The sequence below is a fragment of the Pyxicephalus adspersus genome, chromosome 5 (genome assembly GCF_032062135.1).
Source record: "Pyxicephalus adspersus chromosome 5, UCB_Pads_2.0, whole genome shotgun sequence".
Taxonomy (NCBI): Eukaryota; Metazoa; Chordata; class Amphibia; order Anura; family Pyxicephalidae; genus Pyxicephalus; species Pyxicephalus adspersus.
The window spans coordinates 123,610,951-123,632,328 of record NC_092862.1 but is presented as its reverse complement, the minus strand read 5'-3'; the positions used below and the strand labels follow the sequence as shown (position 1 = coordinate 123,632,328).

The window sequence follows — 21,378 nt, the reverse complement described above, 5'->3', positions numbered from 1 at the left end:
GTTGACCCACCCACAACTTTATTACCTACATTTGATGAACATTTTAAATACCATAAACAGATCTCAACTTGACAGGCTGAGCAAAGAAGCACAAAGGGAGTAAACTCAGAACAGTCACAACACAAATTTAAAACTGCTGACTTGCAGTTAAAGCATACTTCAACTATAGGTTAAACTGCAAGTAACTGGAACAAAGCCTGATATTACACACTTTAAAAGCAGAACTAAAAATAAAGTATAATGTATGTAGGTATATTTATTAGAACCCTGTGGGATAATTTCTGAGCTCCATACAATGGTTATTTATTGTGAAACAAGTTTGGAAGTTTTGACAGCTACAAGGTATGCACATAGTCTGCATCTTTCTATGCCAAAAAAGAAAAACAAACTTCTGTTACCATCATCAACAAAAAGGTCTAGGTCAGGGGTGCCCAAAACATCGATCACGATCTACTGGTCGATCGCAAAGGCAATGTGAGTCGATGGCGGAGCCCTACCTTACCCCTCCCTGCTGTACCTCTATAGGGATGCTGGGGATGTCTTTCAGTGTGTGAGAAGGCTCCATGTGGGCACCCCGGGTCTAGGTGATGGCTGGAGTTGTCCTATCTAATTTTACAACCATTACAAATGCTTAGAACAGAAACTCCTATTAAAGCAAGAGCATATTCAACAACATATACAAATGATACAGATAAAGCAATCAATTCAAACTATAGGAACACTTTTACCCTGTTTCCCCGATGATAAGACACTGTCTTATTTTTTTTGGAAGGCCAAAATATGCTCTAGGGCTTATTTTCAGGGGGATGCCTTATTTACCCATGAAGAAGACTACAGTACACAGTTATTGTTCATGTGCCATTCATATCCACTTCTGATCAATCTGTGCCAATCATTGTCCCCTTCTGATTAATCTGATCCATTCATTGTCCCCTTCTACTGTAATCAATAATATACCGTACCATTAAATGTCCCATTGTAATTCATCATATACTGTACCATTTAATTTCCCATTCTAAAGCTTATATACAGTAAGTGGTATTGCTCACAGCAAAAGAAACCTGTCTGTGTCTCACTTTTGGATGTTCTGGCCGTGAACAAACTCCTGCAGTCTCCGTTAGGGAGGGATGAGGGAAGCTGCCTGTGTTTGCTTGGGCGGAGTCACGTGCGCGCACTGCAGTTCTGTCACTTCCTCTTCATGACGAGGTGCGGCACGCAGCCATGGAGGCAGACAGAGGAACCACACGGAGTCACCCACCGTACCACCCGATTCGGGTAAGCGCAGGTATCGGTGGGTGGCTTATTTGCGGGGGGGCTTATTTTACATTTTTCTCTAAAAAGGGGGGCGGTCTTATTTGATGGCCCTGCCTTATCATCGGGGAAACACAGTAGTTAACAATATTTTTGTAAATTGTGTTATTATGAACTCTTGAAAGTGGAGCTTTTATTTAGGCACTTCCAATTCATTTTGTAACAGACTCCTAAATGCACACAAATACACAAACGCACGAACAGTGAGAAAGACTGAATATAGATTTTACACAGCAGCAAACATGCAGCACAATCATACAAATACAACAAACTATAAATGTCACCAAAGTTTTGTTATTCCATGAATATCTCTCAAGATCATAGAATACAAAGCACCAATATTCCAACCAAATAAAAAAATATAATAAAATATAGGATAAATACTTACAATTTCATCCCCTGGTAACCAGTAACCCTCCTGTTCAATTCCAGCTTTTGATCCTTTGCACCCCACGGTCAATGTCTCAACAATCAGTCCATCCTTAACTGCAAGGCTAAGCTGCCGTGTGATCTCCTTTGGGTGCATACCATGGACCCGTGTCATATACCTGATGAACACAAAATAAAGAATATAAAGATCCTAGTACAGTCCTGGTATGATTTTAGTCTTTCCTAATGAGGATTCCATTACAATGTAGCATGCAACACCTAAAGTTTAAAACTTTGTTTTTTTCATTTAAAGTAAAACAAAAAAAAAAAAAAAGGGGAAGAATAACTATGGAGGTCTACAGGAGGTGGGGTTTATGATAAACACTTTTTTTTCTACAATGGATTTTCTCTGACAATAATTTCATGAAATAGGTGACCCAAACGGGCATACCTTAGCCTAGCAAGAGGCTTAATGACATAACTAGGTTACAGTAGATGCTGTTAGCGAAAAGGATGTGAGGAATAGAACACTGGAATTGGATGGATAGGAGGATACATCAAGCTCAAGCTCTTAAGCTTTCCTTTTATTCGATGGTAATTACTATGGTAATAAAACTAATAAAATGGTTGGGGATATATATATATATATATATATATATATAATTTTGTGACACCAATGCAGGATTGGAGGTGGAAGGGAGGTATATTTGCCCAAGATTCCTCTCCTATGTGAAGTAGCAGGTGTAAAACTCACCTGCAAGGTAATTAATGAAGCAGCACTGAGGGTGGGGTTATAACCCAGAGCCAGGAGCTCAGTCAGGAGCCTAATTTGGAGAGAGACAGACAGGGATCTGTGCGGGCTCAGCCTGGCTTAGAGAGACACAGCCAGGTGGACTGTGTGAGAGAGAGAGCTCGGTTTGGAGACACAGACAGTCGGTCCGTGAGGAGCTCTGCTGAAAGACTCAGAAAGTCGGTCTGGGTGACTGAGCTCAAGTCAGTTGGTGCGAGTGAGCTCAAAGAGTGAGTAGAAGGTTGCTGCAAGCTTTGTTTGGAGCAGACAGGGAGAAGCCCTCCAGCTGATAGACAGGAAAGTCTGATGTTTAGTAAGTGCCGGACAGGCAAGGTTTTTGTTTGCTATTTTTGTTATTTTATCCGCATCCTTTAAATAAACCTGACTACAAGACAGCTTAACCCTTATACCTCAGAGTGTCGTCTGAATCGGATGAATCAGACAAGTGTCCTTTGGCCCCAGCAAAGGCGATCCTGAGCGAAACCCCTCACAATATATATATATATATATATATATATACACACACACATATAGGACTATCTCAAGAAGGGGACTTTGCAGAAAAAAAAAACTACCAAAAACCTTGAATTGGGTTCCCAGCTCTTGCTCCAACTAGATGCATATTTAACCATGAACCCTACATTATTACACACGTTCCATCAGCAATGGTACTCCATTACTGATTAAGTGAATGAGAGACAGATAGTATGGGGTGGCAATGCAAAGCTGGGACACAGTAGGGGGGACTGGAAAATTGCAACTGGGTAACAAGAAAATTTGTAACACCAAATATGCTGCATATAGTTGTACCTACCCTTTAGGCATACCTACTAAACCTCCCCAAATGTCAAAAGGTCTATTTGGTTGTCACGCTTTTATAGATCCACTTGAATAGAATTGGTGTTCAGACTCTAGAACAACTAGTTATGATACTAAAATGTCAACTTTGTTGTTGTTGTTACCAGCTGAATACAACTTTAATGAACTTCTTTCTATTGTCGGAGAAATATTTAAAATTATGAGGTTAAAACCATGTCCTTGGGTAAAAAAAAACTATCAACACACAATAAATTAGGATTCAACAGGATGTCTCATGTCCAAGATCTAGGTCACAATTCATCTTGAAGGCAGTGAAGAATGTAGCGAGTGATACCTGGCATCAAAAGATTGCCCATCACAGTTTCCCCAACTTCCCCAGGCACATATTTATTTATTTATTTTTTATGGAAAGTCATAGTTCTACTTTTTATTTCAAGGTCAAAATTTATATTAATCCCAATTTACTATCAACTGCTAAACTGTGTTGTGAAATGAGAATATGTTGCTGCATGTCGTAATTTCTAGATAAAGAAAGGTTACACGATTTGCAATCAGAAAAGGGAACATAGTAGGTTTTAATAATCCTTCCCATATAAGTTCCTTTTAATAGTTTGAGCCAGTTGATAATTTCTATGTTCAGTGTATGATAACTCATAAAATGTGTAATATTATGCTCACAGGCACCATCATCCTCACACAGTCCTAGGCCTTCCTAATCAACGAAGCCCGGCAGCTAGAGGGCAGCCTGGTACTGTACAAGGAGCTGTGCATGTGCCACTCAGTGTACTTTACAAGGAAGATTTTTTGAACCGGCAAGTAGGTTTTATTCCAGAAGGGAGATTGCAATAAAAACCTGCCGAATACAGATTTCACTGGCTAGTGTGAAAGGTATTAAATGGCTATTGAAAACATTTCTTAACTTACTTGGTAATTCGATCAATATTGGCAATCTGTTTTTGGTTCCGGATCACTTCTATAGCTGTCCATAAGTATTGAATGACTTTAGTATCTGCTTGCCGTCTTTTTGTAAGACGTGTCATGTTCTTTTCGGGTTTCATTAGGCTGCAAAAGAGAGAATTCTAGTAAAACCCCCTATAAAATACAATGCTTACAGTTTACCAACTGGTGTGATTTACCAAAACACAAGCACATAAATTGCAAGTTCATACATGTGTGGACATTTATAAGAAGTATGTCAAGCATATACGAGAGGGTGCTGAGAAGTTCCTGGCTTTGACCCCTTCCAGATGAAATAGAAAAAGGAGTGTGGGAGCATATGACAGCCTAATATATTAGTATTGTAACTGTGCAAATATCAGGTCTTTGCCATTCTTAAAAATGTTTTTCTTTTAGTGAAAAGCTGTGATGGCAGAGGCACAAGCAAGTTTCACGTCGTTGGAGTTACGGGCCATCGTGAAGTTATTGTTTCTCCAGGGAAAGGAAGGACACTTCTGTGACATCTCAGTGTGAATGTACTTTGCTGACTTTACCTGGAGAAGCAAAAACTTCATGATGGCCCGGTCAGCAAAGGACATTCACACTGAGATGTCACAAACACTGGGGGAGAAGTGTCCTTCCTACAGCACTGTCAAAACCTGGATATCTTGTTTCAGGACTGGGCATTTCACTGTTGAAGATGAGCCGGCAACCTGCGATGCAGTCTTTGGGCCCCTACTCACCTGACCTGGCCCCTTTGGACTATTATCTGTTCCTGAATTTGAGGAAACACCTGAAGGGGCAATGTTTTGAGGACATTTCTGACGTTAGAGATGCTGCTAGGAGCTGGTTTGCGGCCCAACCAAAGGACTTTTATTTGAACAGTCTTGAAAATCTGCAACTACGCTGTACCGAATACATCAGTCTCAGGGGGAATATGTTGAAGCAATGTGTTATTTCATAACTCTGGCTCTCTTCTTTCTGGGCAAAGCCAGGAACTTCTCAGCACCCCTTGGATAAATGTTTCCTGGGGAAATAGCCAAGTAAAAATGCATTCAGAGGTCAATTTTATTTATATCACTAGCCAAGATTTTATACGGATACCATGATATTAATATATTATATATATTATAGCGGGGGCCAATGGAGGTTTCGAGTGTGTACAACACTGCTCAGCCAAAACAATAAAACAGCTCCGACCCACCAAGGCAGAGACTCTACAAGACCTCTAAATGTGTTATGTGATATTTGTCACCGAGATGTTTGCAGCAGAATCTTAACTCATAATGCCTCATCCTGCCTGCCTTTTTCTCATAGTGCAGGCCACCCTGGGCTGCTGCTCAGCTGTGATACTCACATAATGATTGTAGGTGCTTCGTACACCATACTCTCATGGCTGACATTAACTTATTTCTACCATGTGAGTATCATTCAGCCTTTGGTTTTCATTAAACTGTTGCTGATTCACTGGTTTTCCAATATTGGTAGATAACTACAGCACTCTTGGAATATCCCACAATACCTGCTGATTTACAGAATCTGACCTAGCTGTCTAGCCATTTCATTTCAGCCCTTTGTCAAGGGGGTTCCTGTTTTTCAAGCTTCAAACAGATCACCTGACAATGTCACTTTAATAAGACAATACACATTCACTTCACTTATAAGTAGTTCTAATGTTTCACCTTGGAGGAACTGAAATAGTTTAAAGGCCACAGGGAACCTCTGATATAAATATTTTTTATTATAGCTACAGCTCAAAATACAACCAATAAGTTGCAAAATAGTAGCAAGAAAAATAAAATAAATAAAGTGTGGCATTTCCAAACATTAGTGGTCAGTGTATAAATTACACCTTACATTAGTGAATCATGTAGGTTGACAGTCTTGTTTCAGCTCACATTTCAAGAAACCCCTACAAATCTAAGGAGGAAAATGAAAAAACCTGGGTTCAGAAGGGCTGTTGTATAACTGTCATTGAGAACCTGTGTTATAGAATATTCACTTACAGTCTTTGCATTATTAGCCATAGCTAATGGGCCCGAGAGGGAGGCAGGAATGTTAACATGGAGAGTGACCAACAGACACTTGGACGGGTATAAGCATCTGCTTGGATCCTACAGAAACAAACAACAAAAATCTATGCAATTTTCTATGAAATTGTTGCAATGATCCCCTAAACCTGATATACCCTTTCTGTATCTTTTTGGCGTTTGGCCGATGACACCTCTCCTGCTTCTTCTCTTTCCCAGCAAGTGATGAAAGGTAAAGTTAAAGATTTCATTTAACCAGCAGAGAGCATGTATATATAACATAAAACTATTAGATATAGAACTTTCATATGGTCCTGTAAAAGAGCAACACCCCCCCAACCCCTAAGTCGAGCTTTCCTCTAAAATACCAAGTGACATGCAGGTGTTTGCACTTAAAAACAAAAGTTAATGAATATAAATCAAAATATAATGTATGGTTTACTGAATTTTACTTTATTCAGTTCTGCTGAAATGATTGAATGTTTGTCAATCAAAGATTGCAATAAGTGGTTGCTCCTAAAAACAAATTGTATCTTTTGTATGTCTAGTATGTTTGTCTATAAAGACAAAAAGAGTAAAATATAAAAGCAATGGCTGCAAACAAAATAACTTTGAATGTGCAATGGATGAAGTTTAATCAACAAATAAAATGACAATTACCTTTTGTTACTATTTCATGCAGAGCCAGAGGAATCAATCAGAGGGAGAAACCTGATCCTGTGGATGAAGAAGAGTTGGTGTAAATGAAAATCTAACAACGATGAACAGAAATTATAATCTTCACCATTACAGATGTGCAACTGGGATTGATTCCCCAGACAGCTACATGACTAAAAAAGCAACATATGGGGTTTGTTATGCACTGCTGAGAACACACAATGACCACATACGTTCTAGAAAAGCAGCAAGAGAGCATAACATTGAGGGGTTCAAATTTGGCCCTGCACTTCTTCCAAAGTTGGTCCATAATATAATTTAATAACATATAAATATAATTTATATACACACACATATACACACAAAACTTTTTATGATTCTATGTCTTGCATAGGTAGCAATGAAGGGCTTCCACTCTGCCCAATCTAAAACAAATCAATATAGCTTACCCTGCTTTGTTAGAGGAGTGCCAAGCCATCACCTAATATTATTATTAAGCATTAATAGCGCCAACATATTACGCAGGGCTGTACATTAAATAGGGGCTGCAAATGACAGACGGATACAGACAGTGACACAGGAGGAGAGGACCCTTCCCCGAAGAGCTTACAATCCAGGCACTTACCACCATCCTGATTGCTGCACTACAATACCAAAGGATGGCCTCTGGCCTGAGAAGAGCTCCATAGTAATAAGCAGGAGTTGAGCTCCCCTCTGGCAATAACACACCGTCATCCAATTTCCCTCACAGGAGTTGGCAGCACATGACATTTCTCCATAATTTGCAGGCAAGTAAAGGATATTGTTTTTACATATAGGATTTTTTAACTGCAAGACTGTAAAAATCACTCTTAGTTGGCCTAAAACAGACGCATTTTTCCTCATTTCTCTCCATTCTATGACAGATCCTCTTTAACCTTTACTCTTGACAAATGAGATCTGCTCTAATCTGCTATAATCCTGACTACATAAAGCTATTATAAGATCAGTAAAAGAACCTGAACAAAACATCAACATGCAGAGAGGTTGGGGTTTGGCCAGAATATGTGAGGTATAAAACAAGTGTATATCTTTTGCTGCAATACCAACCACCTTTCTGGCACTGCCCCCTCACAGACTCACTGAAGTAGTGATGCCCAACCTCATTCAACCCACATCCTTGGTGTCAAGCACAAACAACTCTCCAACCTCCATCTGTCTCCTTCTGCAATATTGACCTGCCTTAGCCACAATCTTTAAAAGAGGAGCTTTAGTTTAGGTAGAAAGAAGGATTTCGTTCCAAAGGGGGGACCAAGGCTTTGCCAGAGTCTAAATAATGAATGATAAAACACTTTGTTTTTTGCATCAATTCTCTATTAACAATGAAATTCATCAGATGATTACAGAAGACCAACCATCCCACTCAGCAAAGAAGTGCCTGGAATCAATGGGCCTGATTTATTAAAGCCCTCCAAGGCTGGAGAAGATTCACTTCAGTGAAGCTGAGTGATCCAGTAAACATGGAATGGATTTCTTAAAAGTCATTTGCTATTTGTTAGCAAATGTTTTCAATCCTGGATCAGATCCAAGCCAGGTTTGCTGGATCACCCAGGTTCACTGGTGAAAGTGTATCCTCTCTGGCCTAGGAGAGCTTTAATAAATCAGGCCCAATGTGTCAATCTTAACACTGAAGGAGTAGGTAAAAGCTGCAGTAAATGCATATATGGATTTAGTTGAAAATGCATAGCGCCCTGGTTGGGGTATTTTTGCCATCTGTGTCAAATTAGGATGATTGCTCCATCTAACGCAAAAGAACAGGAAACGCTGTGTATAAATTCCTTGTAAATGGTTGTCATTTGACCTGGTGGACACATTTTAAGTTTCCTGACAGGATTTTTTAAGTATTTCACATTCTATACAAAAATAGAGATAAAAAAAGTTTAGGTTCTACTTTTACAATACATCCATTATGAAATGTGTAATCATATCTCACATACTGTAGTGTATGCAGTGTTTTCCCCATTGATTTTAGGTTTGAATCATGTGGTAGTGCAGTCCTGTAAGTTTTGTACATCCGCCTGATTTTTGCCTTTACATTTGACATGGTGAATAGTAGCTGGACTCCATAACAAGGGACTTCTGTTGTCAGCTGATGTAACAGGAGCCGCAGTGAAGGCCTCCTGTGCAAGACAAGCCAACAACTCACTGATTTGTGTGTGGGGAGAAGCCTACAGAATGACAGGACATGCAGAAATACTAGGACATGTTCAAACTACAAAACTATAACAGCAACAAAAATTATTTGTTGCAGTAAAACAATGCTTTGTATTTTATATAAGGAACTATAAAAAGCATTTGCAAGCATCAAATTATTTTGCACTATGAATTAGTAAAGCTAGGCCCATGCAGATGGTACCGTGTTTCCCCGATGATAAGGCAGGGCCATCAAATAAGACAGCCCCCCCTTTTCATAAAAAAAAAAAAAAAACAAAATAAAACCTTAACTGCTAGAGAGTTGAGACTGGAAAGGGAGCATTGCAGCAAATGCCTATAAAATCTTTGAATAAACGATAGAATTCAGAAAAGTCAATCTGCTTCCGAAAGTATTTTTCCCAAATACCATCTCCTATAGTGTATTAGTTGCACACAGTTATCAGATTACATAACTTTTCATTAAGGTGAATCCAACCGATGAGATCTTTGTGCGCTAGTAAAATCAAATAACTTTATTTCCCCAATGTGTTAGAAGGTGTAAACACAATATTTACTGGTTCTCATTTACCAGTCTGTAGTGTCTGCAACCTCACGGACTGACAGTTCTTTGTCAAACAAAGGCACACAGATGAAAGTAATTTCTCCTAAAAATTTTCAGAACTTTCATTTCTAAAATGCTGTGGTATGTAAAGCACCTGGGCAGTTTAACACCTCCATATGGCCAATATTTAGTAGGCTGTGTGTATAAGAAATTGTCGCAATAAAATCCAGAATTGGGGAGAGACTCCATTACCCCAGAACGTAACAAGATTAGACCCTGCAATGTCTATTAAAAGTTTAGCCTAATTAGTGCTATTACAAACTATATATGATCAGCCCCCCCAAATATGCAGCCACAGGATTTTATTGCAATGTGATCCTCTGAGTTCATAACACAAGTAATGATTGTTTTCATATCAGAGTTCTTTGCATTTTTATATTAAATCATATAAAATGCAGCTGTATTATATTTTGCATTACTGTCAATAGGTCTGTTTGTGAACTTTTACCCCTAAATTGCATCCTAGTAAAGTCCCAGCAAGGAGAGAGAAAATAAATAAAAATCTGTGATTGGATGTACTCTTGCAATAAGCAGCCCTAACCTGCATGATCACCATACGCTTCTAGCAAAATTCACTTTACAGCACAGCTTAGTGTAGGAAGCCTGGCTTACCTGGCACATGGCGGTTTGCCCTGTGGCACCTAGGTCAGTCAAAAAGGATGAAGATGGAGACAAGGAAGAAAAGGAAGATGGGAGCTCCCGTAACTAAACTGGGACAGGTAAGCATAAAACGGGTCAGTTTTTCTTTAAATGGTTTGAATACTGGACAGGACACTATCTGCATGAAGTTTGTAGGTTCTTCCTGTATTTCCTTCCACATTCCAAAACTATGCATTTAGGTTAATTGGCTTCCCCCAAAAATTGTCCTTAGACTGTAATAATGACATATGACTATGGTAGGGACCATAGCAACAGCTAGTGATATGACTATGGACTTTGTACAGTGCTGTGTATTATGTGGACGCTAAATAAATTCTGTGTAATATTATTAATAATCTAGCATAAATCTCTAAACCTGTCCTAATGTCAGCCTCTTGTAATCCCCTGGCCAGCAACATACTAGAAGGAGGGTCTGTACATTGAGCCAGTCACATTTTACTGCCTAATCTCCCCTTTAATGACCAGCAAGACACCTTCATAGTCCTGGGCCAACAAGAATGTGAGTAGTGGGGATTAAGGTACAGCTTTCAAAGCTTCGACTGTCAGAATGGCCCATTAGTCTGATATTTTTGTTAAGTTTTTTGGGGCATACTTGTAGCAGTCTGTTTTGTCTAGAGGCAGAGAATGTAACTGTGGTGTATTCTGCACAAGTCTACAACATTGACGTGAAGACTGGAAGGGCCACTCGAATCGTGAGACTGAAAATTCTCAGTCACACGTGTGAGGTTACATTGTAAGGCTGCTTGCGTATTAAATCATAGGGCGTACTGAATTTTGTCTACAACAGCAAATCAGAAAGCACAAAAAAACAAAATCGATAACCTGTGAAACAGAAATGCTGCTTAATTCAGCCTGTTACACACCCCATAAATATCATTGCTGGTTTAGGTTTTCTACAGCTGTGTGACCGGAAATTTTACGATGTCCACTATTCTCCTCCAAGAAACAACTGCGCAGTTTCTGACATAAGAAAGTGAAGGGTCACAACAATATTCTGCTGCAGACATCAGTTTTAGGTTATTTATTACTTTAGGCTGGGTCTACACAGACGTTTTTAAAAACACAATGTTCCTACCACGTTTATATGCATTTTTATTAAAAGGTAAGCTTTAAAACGTCTATGCTGCGTTTTTCTGCATTTTAATTTTTTAAACGTTGCAAGAAGCGTGTTATCTATAACGCTCATAAACGTGCCTCAAGGAAACATCCTGTTGTAGATTACCCCTATGGAATGCATGGGAATTTCAAACATTTTAAAGCTTCAGGTAAAGTTGGCGAAATTGTCCGTGTAGAATAAGCCTTACATATGCAGCCAATGCGGTTGATCCAGACGACAGCCTTTAGCCCTTGGTTTTATAGAGTTTTATAGAGAGTGGTTTGAGTGCAATCTCAGATGGTGTCTGCAGAATCTGCCAGTCAAGCAGAACTTATTCGAGCAAACAGCTGTGATTGTCAACCGCTATGGACAAACACTGAAAAGAAAAGATACTGCATACGGACACTACCTGAAATCTGGGCTGTCATAAAATGCAAATCATGAAATGTAAGTAATCCCCCTGACCAAGAAAGTTGCCTTAGCAGACAAGAAGGGCATTGTCAATGTACAGAAGAAATGGATCAACAGAGCTTGAATTCGCCTTGCTACCATGGGAAAATATGGTTTCTTGAAGCAAGTACAGAAGCAGCGCCATATATACTGCTTCCATGTTCCCAAGACTGGATCCCAATTTTGGAGTGGCGCAGCTTTGCATCATCAACAGCCACAAGACTTAAGCATCAAAAAAATAAAAAACATGCTTGAGCGAAGATGAAATCAGTAAATCTGCTTTGGGTCAGCACAGAACTCCTGATACCTAATGCTGTATTGTGGGCTGCACGTTATCTGCAAATCTCTACCTTTTATATTTTACTAACTTGGGAAAAGAATAAGTTTCAGTCTATTCAGTACTGGTTGAAATTGTTCATTTCTAAATTGTTCGGGACAGAAATATTTATCTTTTGTTTACCCCTCTCAGGTCAAATTTTAAATCAAGCAATTCAGACATTAGTAAAGTGCAGAATACAATGAAACACATCGGAGTAATCACAAATACCAGTGAAGCCAATTGTGCCAAATATTATGGTGCCTCGAAATAAGAGGGCAATGTATAAATAGTGTTGTCATTTCATGGCAAAAATGAGCTGTATACAAATAACGTGAAATTAAAAGTCAAGCACTTTAATCATCACATCAAAATTGTTTGATTAAAAATTTGACATCGAAGAGCATCAAAGATAAATGTGTCTTTGTTCCAAACATTACAAAGGACTCTGGTATTCCACAATCATTATGAATGCTGCAGCCAGACTCATCTATCCTTCCCATCGCTCCTCTTGCACTGCATCTCTGTGTAGTTCACCTTAGAATCAAATTCAAGCTCCTGGGCTTTGCTTCCACAGTTCTTGTACCACTTTAGCTATCTGACCTGATAGAAAAATTCTCCCCTAGCCTCTCCTCCTCCAATGAACTACTGACTTCCTCACTCATAACCTCATCACACGCATGGCTCCAAGACTTTTCTAGAGCTGCCCTGACTCTCTGGAATGGTCTTCCCCATTCTATCCGGCTTGCTCCTACTTTCTGCTGATTTAAAAGAGCACTCAAAGCCCATCTTTTCAAATTTGCCTACCCATCTTCTTCTGTCTCCTAAAACCTTCACTACTTCCCACCACGATGTATCTCCCCGCCTATTGTGTGATAGTTCCCCCACCTCTTAGATTGTAAGCTCTTCGGGGCAGAGTCTTCTCCTCCTTCTCCGTCACTGTCTGTATTAGTCTGTTATTTGCAACCCCTTTTTAATGTACAGCTCTGCACAATATGTTGGAGCTATATAAATCCTGTTTAATAAAAATATTATTGGTAATAAAGGACACTGTAGAAAACGATTTCAGCCAGTTCTGAATATCTCACTAAAATTTGCAGACGATTCTTTAGCCAAGTAAAATGCTGGAGGTAAAGACCCAAACATTATAGAGGCCCCAGGTTATTTACAATGAACCGGTCATTTAGGTACAGGCCCAATTTTTTCCCCTTTGCTAAATAAGTACCACTTCCTTACCATAAAGGAAATAAAGTGCTGCTTCCCAGCTTCCAGGCTGGGTATATTAATTGCTTATTATTACTGCAGAAAATATATAAAGATTGTAAGATGACCAAAAAGACGTACAATGACTAACAGAAAATGTGTAAGCCAGGGGTGTCAAACTCAAATACACAAAGGACCAAAATTAAAAACTTAGAAAAAAGTCACGGGACAACCTTGAAATTTATTGAAAAGATTGAGGACATTTTTTCCTTCTCATTAGATATAAAACCTTTTCATATGGAAACAAAGAGGTTTTGCTTCACATTCAATCTGAAACAAGCTTATAATAGAGAAAGAGGCATAATTTTTTTTTTAACTTTATTTAAGAAAAAAAATCTTATGCCTCTTTCTCTGTTTGCGTTAAATTTCAATGGTAAGCTTTTTGCACAGGCAAACAACAATAACAATAGTATTCTTCAATGAAAATCCAACCAGTCAAGTCCATGCCTTGGAGTAGCAAGGAAAAGTACAGCTGAGGACGAGAGCTGGAAATGCCAGACGTGGCCAATGAAGAGCTAAATCTTATGAGTGGCCCGCCGCTGGAACTCCCTCTTTATTGAAGTAGCGCCGCTACTAAAATTCCCGGAAATATTTGTGTCTATAAAACAGTCCAATGCGGGGCCACGCATAGGCAGAGAGCCCGCTGGTCTATAGATGAGAGTGATACCGGGAATTGTAGTAGCAGCACTATTTCAATTTTAATTTCAGCGGCGGGCTAGCTGCAGTTCATATTTAGGATTCCTAAATATATTGCGGGACACTGACACCCCTGGTGTAAACAAACCAAAATCTATCATTTGTATAGAGTGCAGAAATCAAACATTTATCTGTTCCTATTAACTAAGACTCCATTAAAAAAAAAAAAAAAAGAAGAAAAAATGCAGCACTGACCCCTAATTCTCGAACGCCTAGGCCATCAAGAATGAATGGGAACGCTAAGCCTCCTGGGATACCTACGTAAGGTATCCCGGGAGGCTCTTGGGTGCTCCTTTTGTGCATTCCTGAGCATCTCGGACATGCGCAGAAGGAGCCTTTTCACATGCGCAGTGAGATCAGCAAGTTTTTTTTCCAACCTACGTCACCCGACCCCGCGCCTGAGTCAGGCGACGTAGGAAGAAGAAGCAAAGATGGCGGTGCCCGGCGCACCGGTTTGGAAACGGATGATGGGATGATGGAAGAGACCCCCGGACTGACTGACTACACTGCCGGATTAAAGGTAAGTGGATTTATTTTTATTTTATGTATTTTTGAGTTAATGTCCTCTTTAATACAACACTCTACTGCTGCCTTTCCCAAGCTTTATAACATGGGGGAACCCTGGAAATAGCTTAAAGTCTTGGGGATCCCCTTCTATATTTTCTATATTCACAGCTCACATTGCATTCACTATGTGCTCTGAATGTCTCATATTGCTGGCCAGTGGGAAGAATGTCACCCTTACAGATTACTGGTGTCCCGAGAGTCACAAAGTGCTCAAGGAACCTCTAGCAACCTCTGAAGGAACCCTGGGGTTCCATGGAGCTCATGTTGATATCACTGAAAACTGGTCTGTATACTGTTTATGTATTTTCCGGAATGGTCAAATCCACCATGGCCAGCAGAAGAGTATGTTGTGAGGAAGCAGCGGAACAACGCACCCCCTATTTTCCCAAATTGTAATCACTGCAATACAAAATACAGCACAGCACCCCTACATACTGAGACAATACAACACACTGCCTTCTATGACTTTTCTATAGAATATGAGGACACAATCAGCATCACCCTCCCCTTTATATACAGATAAACAACATTATTTACAATCAACATCCAACTACAAAGTTATATCACACAGAAGAATAAAGTGAAGAGAGTGAAGGTTCTTCTCCTTTTAAGTTTTGGTATAGTAAGTTAGTGCCAGGTTTGCAGTTTGTGTATCACTGGGTAAACTTCCATTCACTTCCTGTCCAGGAGACTCAGCAGGAAGTTAAAGTAAGTCTCCCTTAGCAAGGAGCCTCCTCCATCCATCCATGAAATAGGGGTAGATTTCTCCTAACTTTTCAGGATAACAAGCAAAGAATTTCCTCCACATTCTGTCTCAGTGGCAAAGATCAGAAGCAGAAATAGAAAGGAAGAATCTCCCCAATGGGGATACAGCAATACAACCATAACACAAGATACACAATTCAAGAGAAAAGTTTAGGCCAAACATACAGCACAGGACTGTGTCATATGTTGGATTGGGGAGAATTTCCTCCACTTCCTGTTTTATAGATACAACAGGAAGTGAGTGGAAATCTCTCCAAAGTGAGAAGCAGCCCAAATAACTACACTCTTAGTTGACATTGGAAGAAAAGTCAGCATTAGAAGAATGATCACCCCAGTGACAACATTGACAATAGTGGAGGAGACGTATTGGTGTCAGGTCTGACAGCTGTCTGTCCTCCTGTGCTGTCTGACACCCCTGACACAGACAGGAAGTAAGGGGAAATCTCTTTTATGGGGACACAGACTGCAATAACCCTGACTGAGGGGGTTCCCAGGCCTAAGGTAACATTGCCCTAGCAGCACATAGGGGTGCCCTGTGTGAGGTGATAATACCCCCGGGCCTCCCCCATGAAGTGGCAGCACCTGCCTCATACACAGGGGGCAAACACAGCAAGATGCCATCGCCTGTCCATGGCAACTCTACGGGGCGTCACCACAGGCGGGTGTCTGCCAGCCCCACACAGGCCAACCCCACCATATTGGGTTCGGGAGGACATACCCGGCCGGGGGGGTGAAGGGGGAGGAAACGGGGCCTCAGCGACGCAGCGCCGGTCCGCTCACTTACCTGGGCAGGATCGGATGATGACTGGCCGCTGAGTCCCACCAATGGCAGCGCTCAATGTCTTCCTTTCCGCGCACACTCATTGGGTGATCTCTGTTTGCGGGATCGACGACGTAAGACGGCGCGTCATGCGCATGCCCAGAAGCGGGAGACTGACGAGGCCGGGTTATGTGCAGGGGTGTCCGGCCTCTGCCGCCATGTCGGTGTGAGGCGGAGAGAGGGCAAAGAGGGTGCAGCGGCTGAAGCCGGTAGCTGTGGGTGTGGGGCTGCTAGGACTTATCTTGCATAAGGCATGGTGACACTTATAGTTCTACCGGAAGTGTCTGTCTGGTCCCCTGTGTGTCTGCAGCCCCGTGTGCTGGCATGACCTGCTACATTAGAGCTGGCATTACATTAAACTTTATTTTAATACTTCATTTTTATTATTATTTACAGCAAGAGATAACATACTTTTTTTTCTTCCTCTTTAAATTGCAACCCTGCATGCCAAATAAATGTCCTGAAATGCACAGCAAGGCATATTAAAGAGTACCCAAACTAATTTTTGCAAAAAAAGGTAGATAACCCTTGTATGTATGGAAAAAAAATCATTTTTTTTTTTTTTTTGGTGCAACACCCTTTTTTTAAAAAAAAAAAGGTGCAGCATCGCCCCCTAATTTTTGATCGCCTAGGCGATAAAGAATGAAAGGGAGTGCAGAACCTCCTGGGATACCTACGTCATGCATCCCGGGAGGCTCTAGGCTGCTCCTGTTCATTGCTGAGCTTCTTGTGCATGCGCAGAAGGAGACATTTCGCACAAATAGAAAAATTTGTTGATCGCTTGAGCTATGTGATCGGCAAGTTTTTTTTTTTTTCATCCTACGTCACCCGATCCCGCACCTGGGTCGAGTAATGTATGATGAAGAACCTGGAAGAAAAGAAGATAGCGGCGCTTGGAGCCAGGATGACGCAGGACCCGATGTAGGACACCCCCCGGATGGATCGGACAGCCCTGCGGGATTAAAGGTACGTGTATTTTTTTTCTTTTTTTTGGCAGTTTTGAGTTTAGTTCCTCTTTAATATTACAGCTTGCATGTATTTATAAGGTGCATTGCTGTACTTTACACAAAGACACTTCATACCACCAGTGCATGTAACACCATTATACAATAAGATAAATGGATCCTTAAAGCAGAACTAGAAATAAAAAAAAAAAAAAAAAGAAATGCGCACAGGCAGGTTCTTCATTGCTGTTCTAAAATAAACGTCTGAAATTATTTACATTTTCTGCTTCATCAGTTTCTTTTTAGGGTTTGAGGTCTTTAGCTTCTTTAATATAAAGCTACATACCGTATATAAGATAATAACCCAAGAAGATGGGTTGTGACTTGTGTACAGAGGTCTTCCAATATTGTTCATCAATCTACTATGGTGGTTCGATGAATAACCAATCAGGAGCGACCACTGTTCATTATTAAACTAAAAACAAAAAAATGACACGCCTTTAATCCACAGGTCCCTCGATGGTGCTTGTCCTTTCCATGATCCAGTCCCACGTTGTCCTGTGATTCCTTATTGTCCCAGGGCGGAGGAAGCGCCGGGCGCCGCCATCCTCGCTGCTCTCTTTCTGTCTTCTTTCTTCGTCAAGAGATCGGGTGACGTAGCCGCTGTCAAGGGGGAAAAAAGAGCCGATTTCACTGCGCATGTGTCAGATTGGCATCTCTTTCCCCTAGGAGGAAAGAGATTTCATAACTTGCAGAATAAATCTTTTGCTAAACACAGCTTGTGGGTTATCTTATGAGCTGAGCTCTTCTGCAGCCTCTTGTAAGTCTTTAATGACCAACACAAACTCTGCATTTGTTTCTTTTTGCATATCAAAGCACAGCTTGCTCCAGAAGTTAATGAATGTCTAGGCTCCATAAAGATTTTTTTTTTGCTTTGTGAATAACTCACAGTGAGGATTTTTTACAGTAACTGACACCACGCTGCCTAATAATGTTGAGACAAACATCTGTCCTAACTGCATTTATTAAAGTAATGTACCTGTTCTGACCTACATACAAATTCAACTTAAGAACAAACCTACAGTCCCTATCTCGTATGTAACCTGGGGACTACCTGTAAATAGAAGGGTTGTCTACCCTAATATGTAAAGTAAAACTGTTGAGCATTCGATACCCTTTATGGAGCATAGCTGGGTGCTACTCATTCTTCCTCCCCTCCATAGAACAGAACAGGACTGCTTGTACAGCAATCCTTCTCTCTGTCATTGGAAGTGATCAGGAATAATCCCCTGACGTTATTTTTACATTATCTAAAAGGGTGGCTAACCATCAATTCAATCTCTACTGCCGCAACTGAAAGGGTTTTTTTTTTAAATGCAAAAACAAAAGGTTCAGCACTGCCCCTTTAGACTTAATGGGAGTGCAGAGCCTCCCGGGATTCCTACATCACACATCCTGGGAGGCTCTGGCTGCTCCCTATGCGTATGCCCGAGATCTTGGACTTTTTTCTCCTAGCGTAAAAAGATGCTGATCCCAAGCATGCGCAGTGAGATGTGCTCCCTTTTTGCCCCCTTCATATGTTACGTCACCCGATCTCGCACCTGCGCAATGTAAGATTGATTGACGAAGAAAGAAGATAAAAAAAAAGACTGAAGATGGGGGCGCCCGGCGCTTCCTCTGCACCAGGACAGAGGAATTCCGAGACAATGGGGAACTGGATCATGGGAAAGACCAGCACGACCGAGTGACCTGCGGGATCATTTTTTTGTTTTTAGTTTAGTTCCGCTTTAAGTATTACTGTAAAAGTCAGTCAAGATGACAGAAGATGATCTTTAGGAAGCAAAGAAGGAAGATGGTAGAATCCTGCGATTGAATGGGGATCAGTAAGTATTCACTGGTTTAGTTCTGCTTTAACCTGTTAAATGCGGCATGGCTCAATTTTACCAAGCGGATACCAGCACAGCAAGCTTTTGTAAACTGGGCCTATTCAAAACAATGGAATGAATAACACTGCTCAACACATGGTTTGAATGAGCCATAAAGGCTTGGGTGTTTGCATGCTTGTTATAAAATTAATTTAGATCATTCAAGTGATGTAAAGTTGTAAAACAATAAAAACATTTTATTTCTCCTTCTGCAAACATTCTTTTGTTGAGAAATCTTCAGCTGAAGTATCGTCTGAAACAGTGTCCCCTGGAGCAATCAGTGGTTTCTGCTGCCAATGGCATTGGAGGATACAGAAATGTTGTGGAAATTGGCCGAAGGAACCACTAAAGATTCCTAGGGGTGTCTGAAGAATGTCTGATGATTGTCATTGGTAGTGATCTTTGTGATTGTCCAGTGACAGATGAATGAGTGAGAGCTGTACAGAGAGCACCATTCTTTTCTATGGAAAGGGGAGGGGGGAGACAAGCTAGTGACACCCTGCTGTGCACGCCTATGAAGTCATTCATTAATCCACCACAGTGGGACCAATATACAAGTCAGATATTCACCACAAAGTAGCATGACCATTCATCTCGGACAACTATTTGGCGTGTATATGTTGCTTAAGTCCAGATGTTCAACAATCCCAGGAATTTACATAGGAGAGGTTAGTTTAATACTTTACAGGAACAGACATTTCTTTATAGTGTAGTTGTATCGGAGCACTGACCTGTCCCCATTCCCCTTCTAGTATTATATTCCCCTTTAGCCCTCATCCAGGGAGTTTTTTTTTGATCACTGCTGACATTAGTGTTTTCATGTGCTCTGCAATCCAATTAATTCCTATAGACTTCTGGGCAGAAACATGGAAGTACATAGGAATGAATAGAAAAACAAATTTTAATTCCATTAACTTTTTGAAAACTATCTGGATTTTCTGGTTGGTGATAGCTTGCAGGATCAGGGGTCTGGAGCATCAAATTGAAAGCAGGGTGTGCTTTAAGTTCAACAGTACTAAACTCTAGAAACCCCGTCACCAGAATCTAATCTCAATTTAGCAGCTGAAAGGCACTCATGTTTATCTTGTTTATTCGTAACAATATATTTTTTGCCGTACTTTTTATTACAAAACCAACACTTCTGGCAGTGTTGAACTCCTTTCTGTGCTGGCTCCAGCTGCAGCTTTTCCCTTTCCTTACTTCTTTAACACTGCTGTTTTGCAGTTGTAGTTCACAGATCGAATGCAAGGAGTTATGATGAGAAGGAAGCAGTAACAGAGCTAATCATTCTGCAGTATATGCTGTTGCTCAAGCTTTGTTTACAAGAATTCAGTCATGTGGCCGTCAGGGTACACATGAATAGATTCCTCTGGAAGCCAGTGAATATGTTGTTGTTATCTTTGTGAGCTTTTCAGATTCTGCTTTAAAGAAGAAGTAAACTGAAAAATGCCCAAAACAAAAATTTAAACTTACCTTCAATCCCTCAGAGTAGTCGATCAGTCCAGAGGTGTCTTCCATCAGGTCCCTCGTCGTCCCGGTATCCATCTCCGAGCCAGCACCACCATATCTTCTGAGTTCTTCTTCCTACGTCACTTGACCCAGGCGCGAATTCGGGTGATGTAGGTTGGAAAAAAACTTGTATAACTTGCATAAAAGGGTTGTCTACCCTTTTATGAGAAGTGAAATTTCTTAGTTTAGGTACACTTTTAAGTCCAACATTCATCAAGGCAGCTAGCATTTTCAACAGGAGAAATAAACAATTGCATTATACATACATGAACCTAAGAAGGTTATGATGCCATTTTGACTTTCTGGCTTTAATTTTTTTGGAACAAGATTGTAAAAACTAATGAGGTGATCTCAGTCATACACTTAGGGCATATTCAGAGCTCCTTTTTTAGACTTTTGTAAGCATTTTTACGGCCTGCAAAGGCTTACAAAAGCCTTGTAAAAATAGTTTAAATGAAAGTGAATAGGTTCGTTTGTTGTTTGTTTGTTCAGAGGCTCCATGTAGCTTCCAGGGTAGTTTGGCCATCCAAACGTCTCCATAGACTTGCAAATGCCTATAAAAGCCTGTATAGGCTTTTGCAAAAACAAGCTTTTTTGGCTTGAAAATGATCCTGGAAGCCTAGCTGTGCAAAGTAGGAGCCTTTACCAGACACATTTTATC

At 40.5% G+C, this 21,378-nt stretch overlaps 1 protein-coding gene across 1 annotated transcript in view; it reads right to left on the bottom strand.

Annotated features, from left to right (window-relative positions):
- The window catches only part of ZMYND11 (zinc finger MYND-type containing 11), a 37,877-nt gene extending 21,469 nt beyond the window's left edge, over positions 1–16,408 (bottom strand). The window contains exons 1-4 of the mRNA XM_072412614.1: positions 16,304–16,408; positions 6,916–6,972; positions 4,214–4,351; positions 1,700–1,859 (exon numbers count right to left, since the gene is read on the bottom strand). Coding sequence (XP_072268715.1) covers positions 1,700–1,859; positions 4,214–4,347 — 294 coding nt within the window. The 5' untranslated portion in view covers positions 4,348–4,351; positions 6,916–6,972; positions 16,304–16,408. The remainder of the gene's footprint in view (positions 1–1,699; positions 1,860–4,213; positions 4,352–6,915; positions 6,973–16,303) is intronic.
- Positions 16,409–21,378: the final 4,970 nt, after the last annotated feature.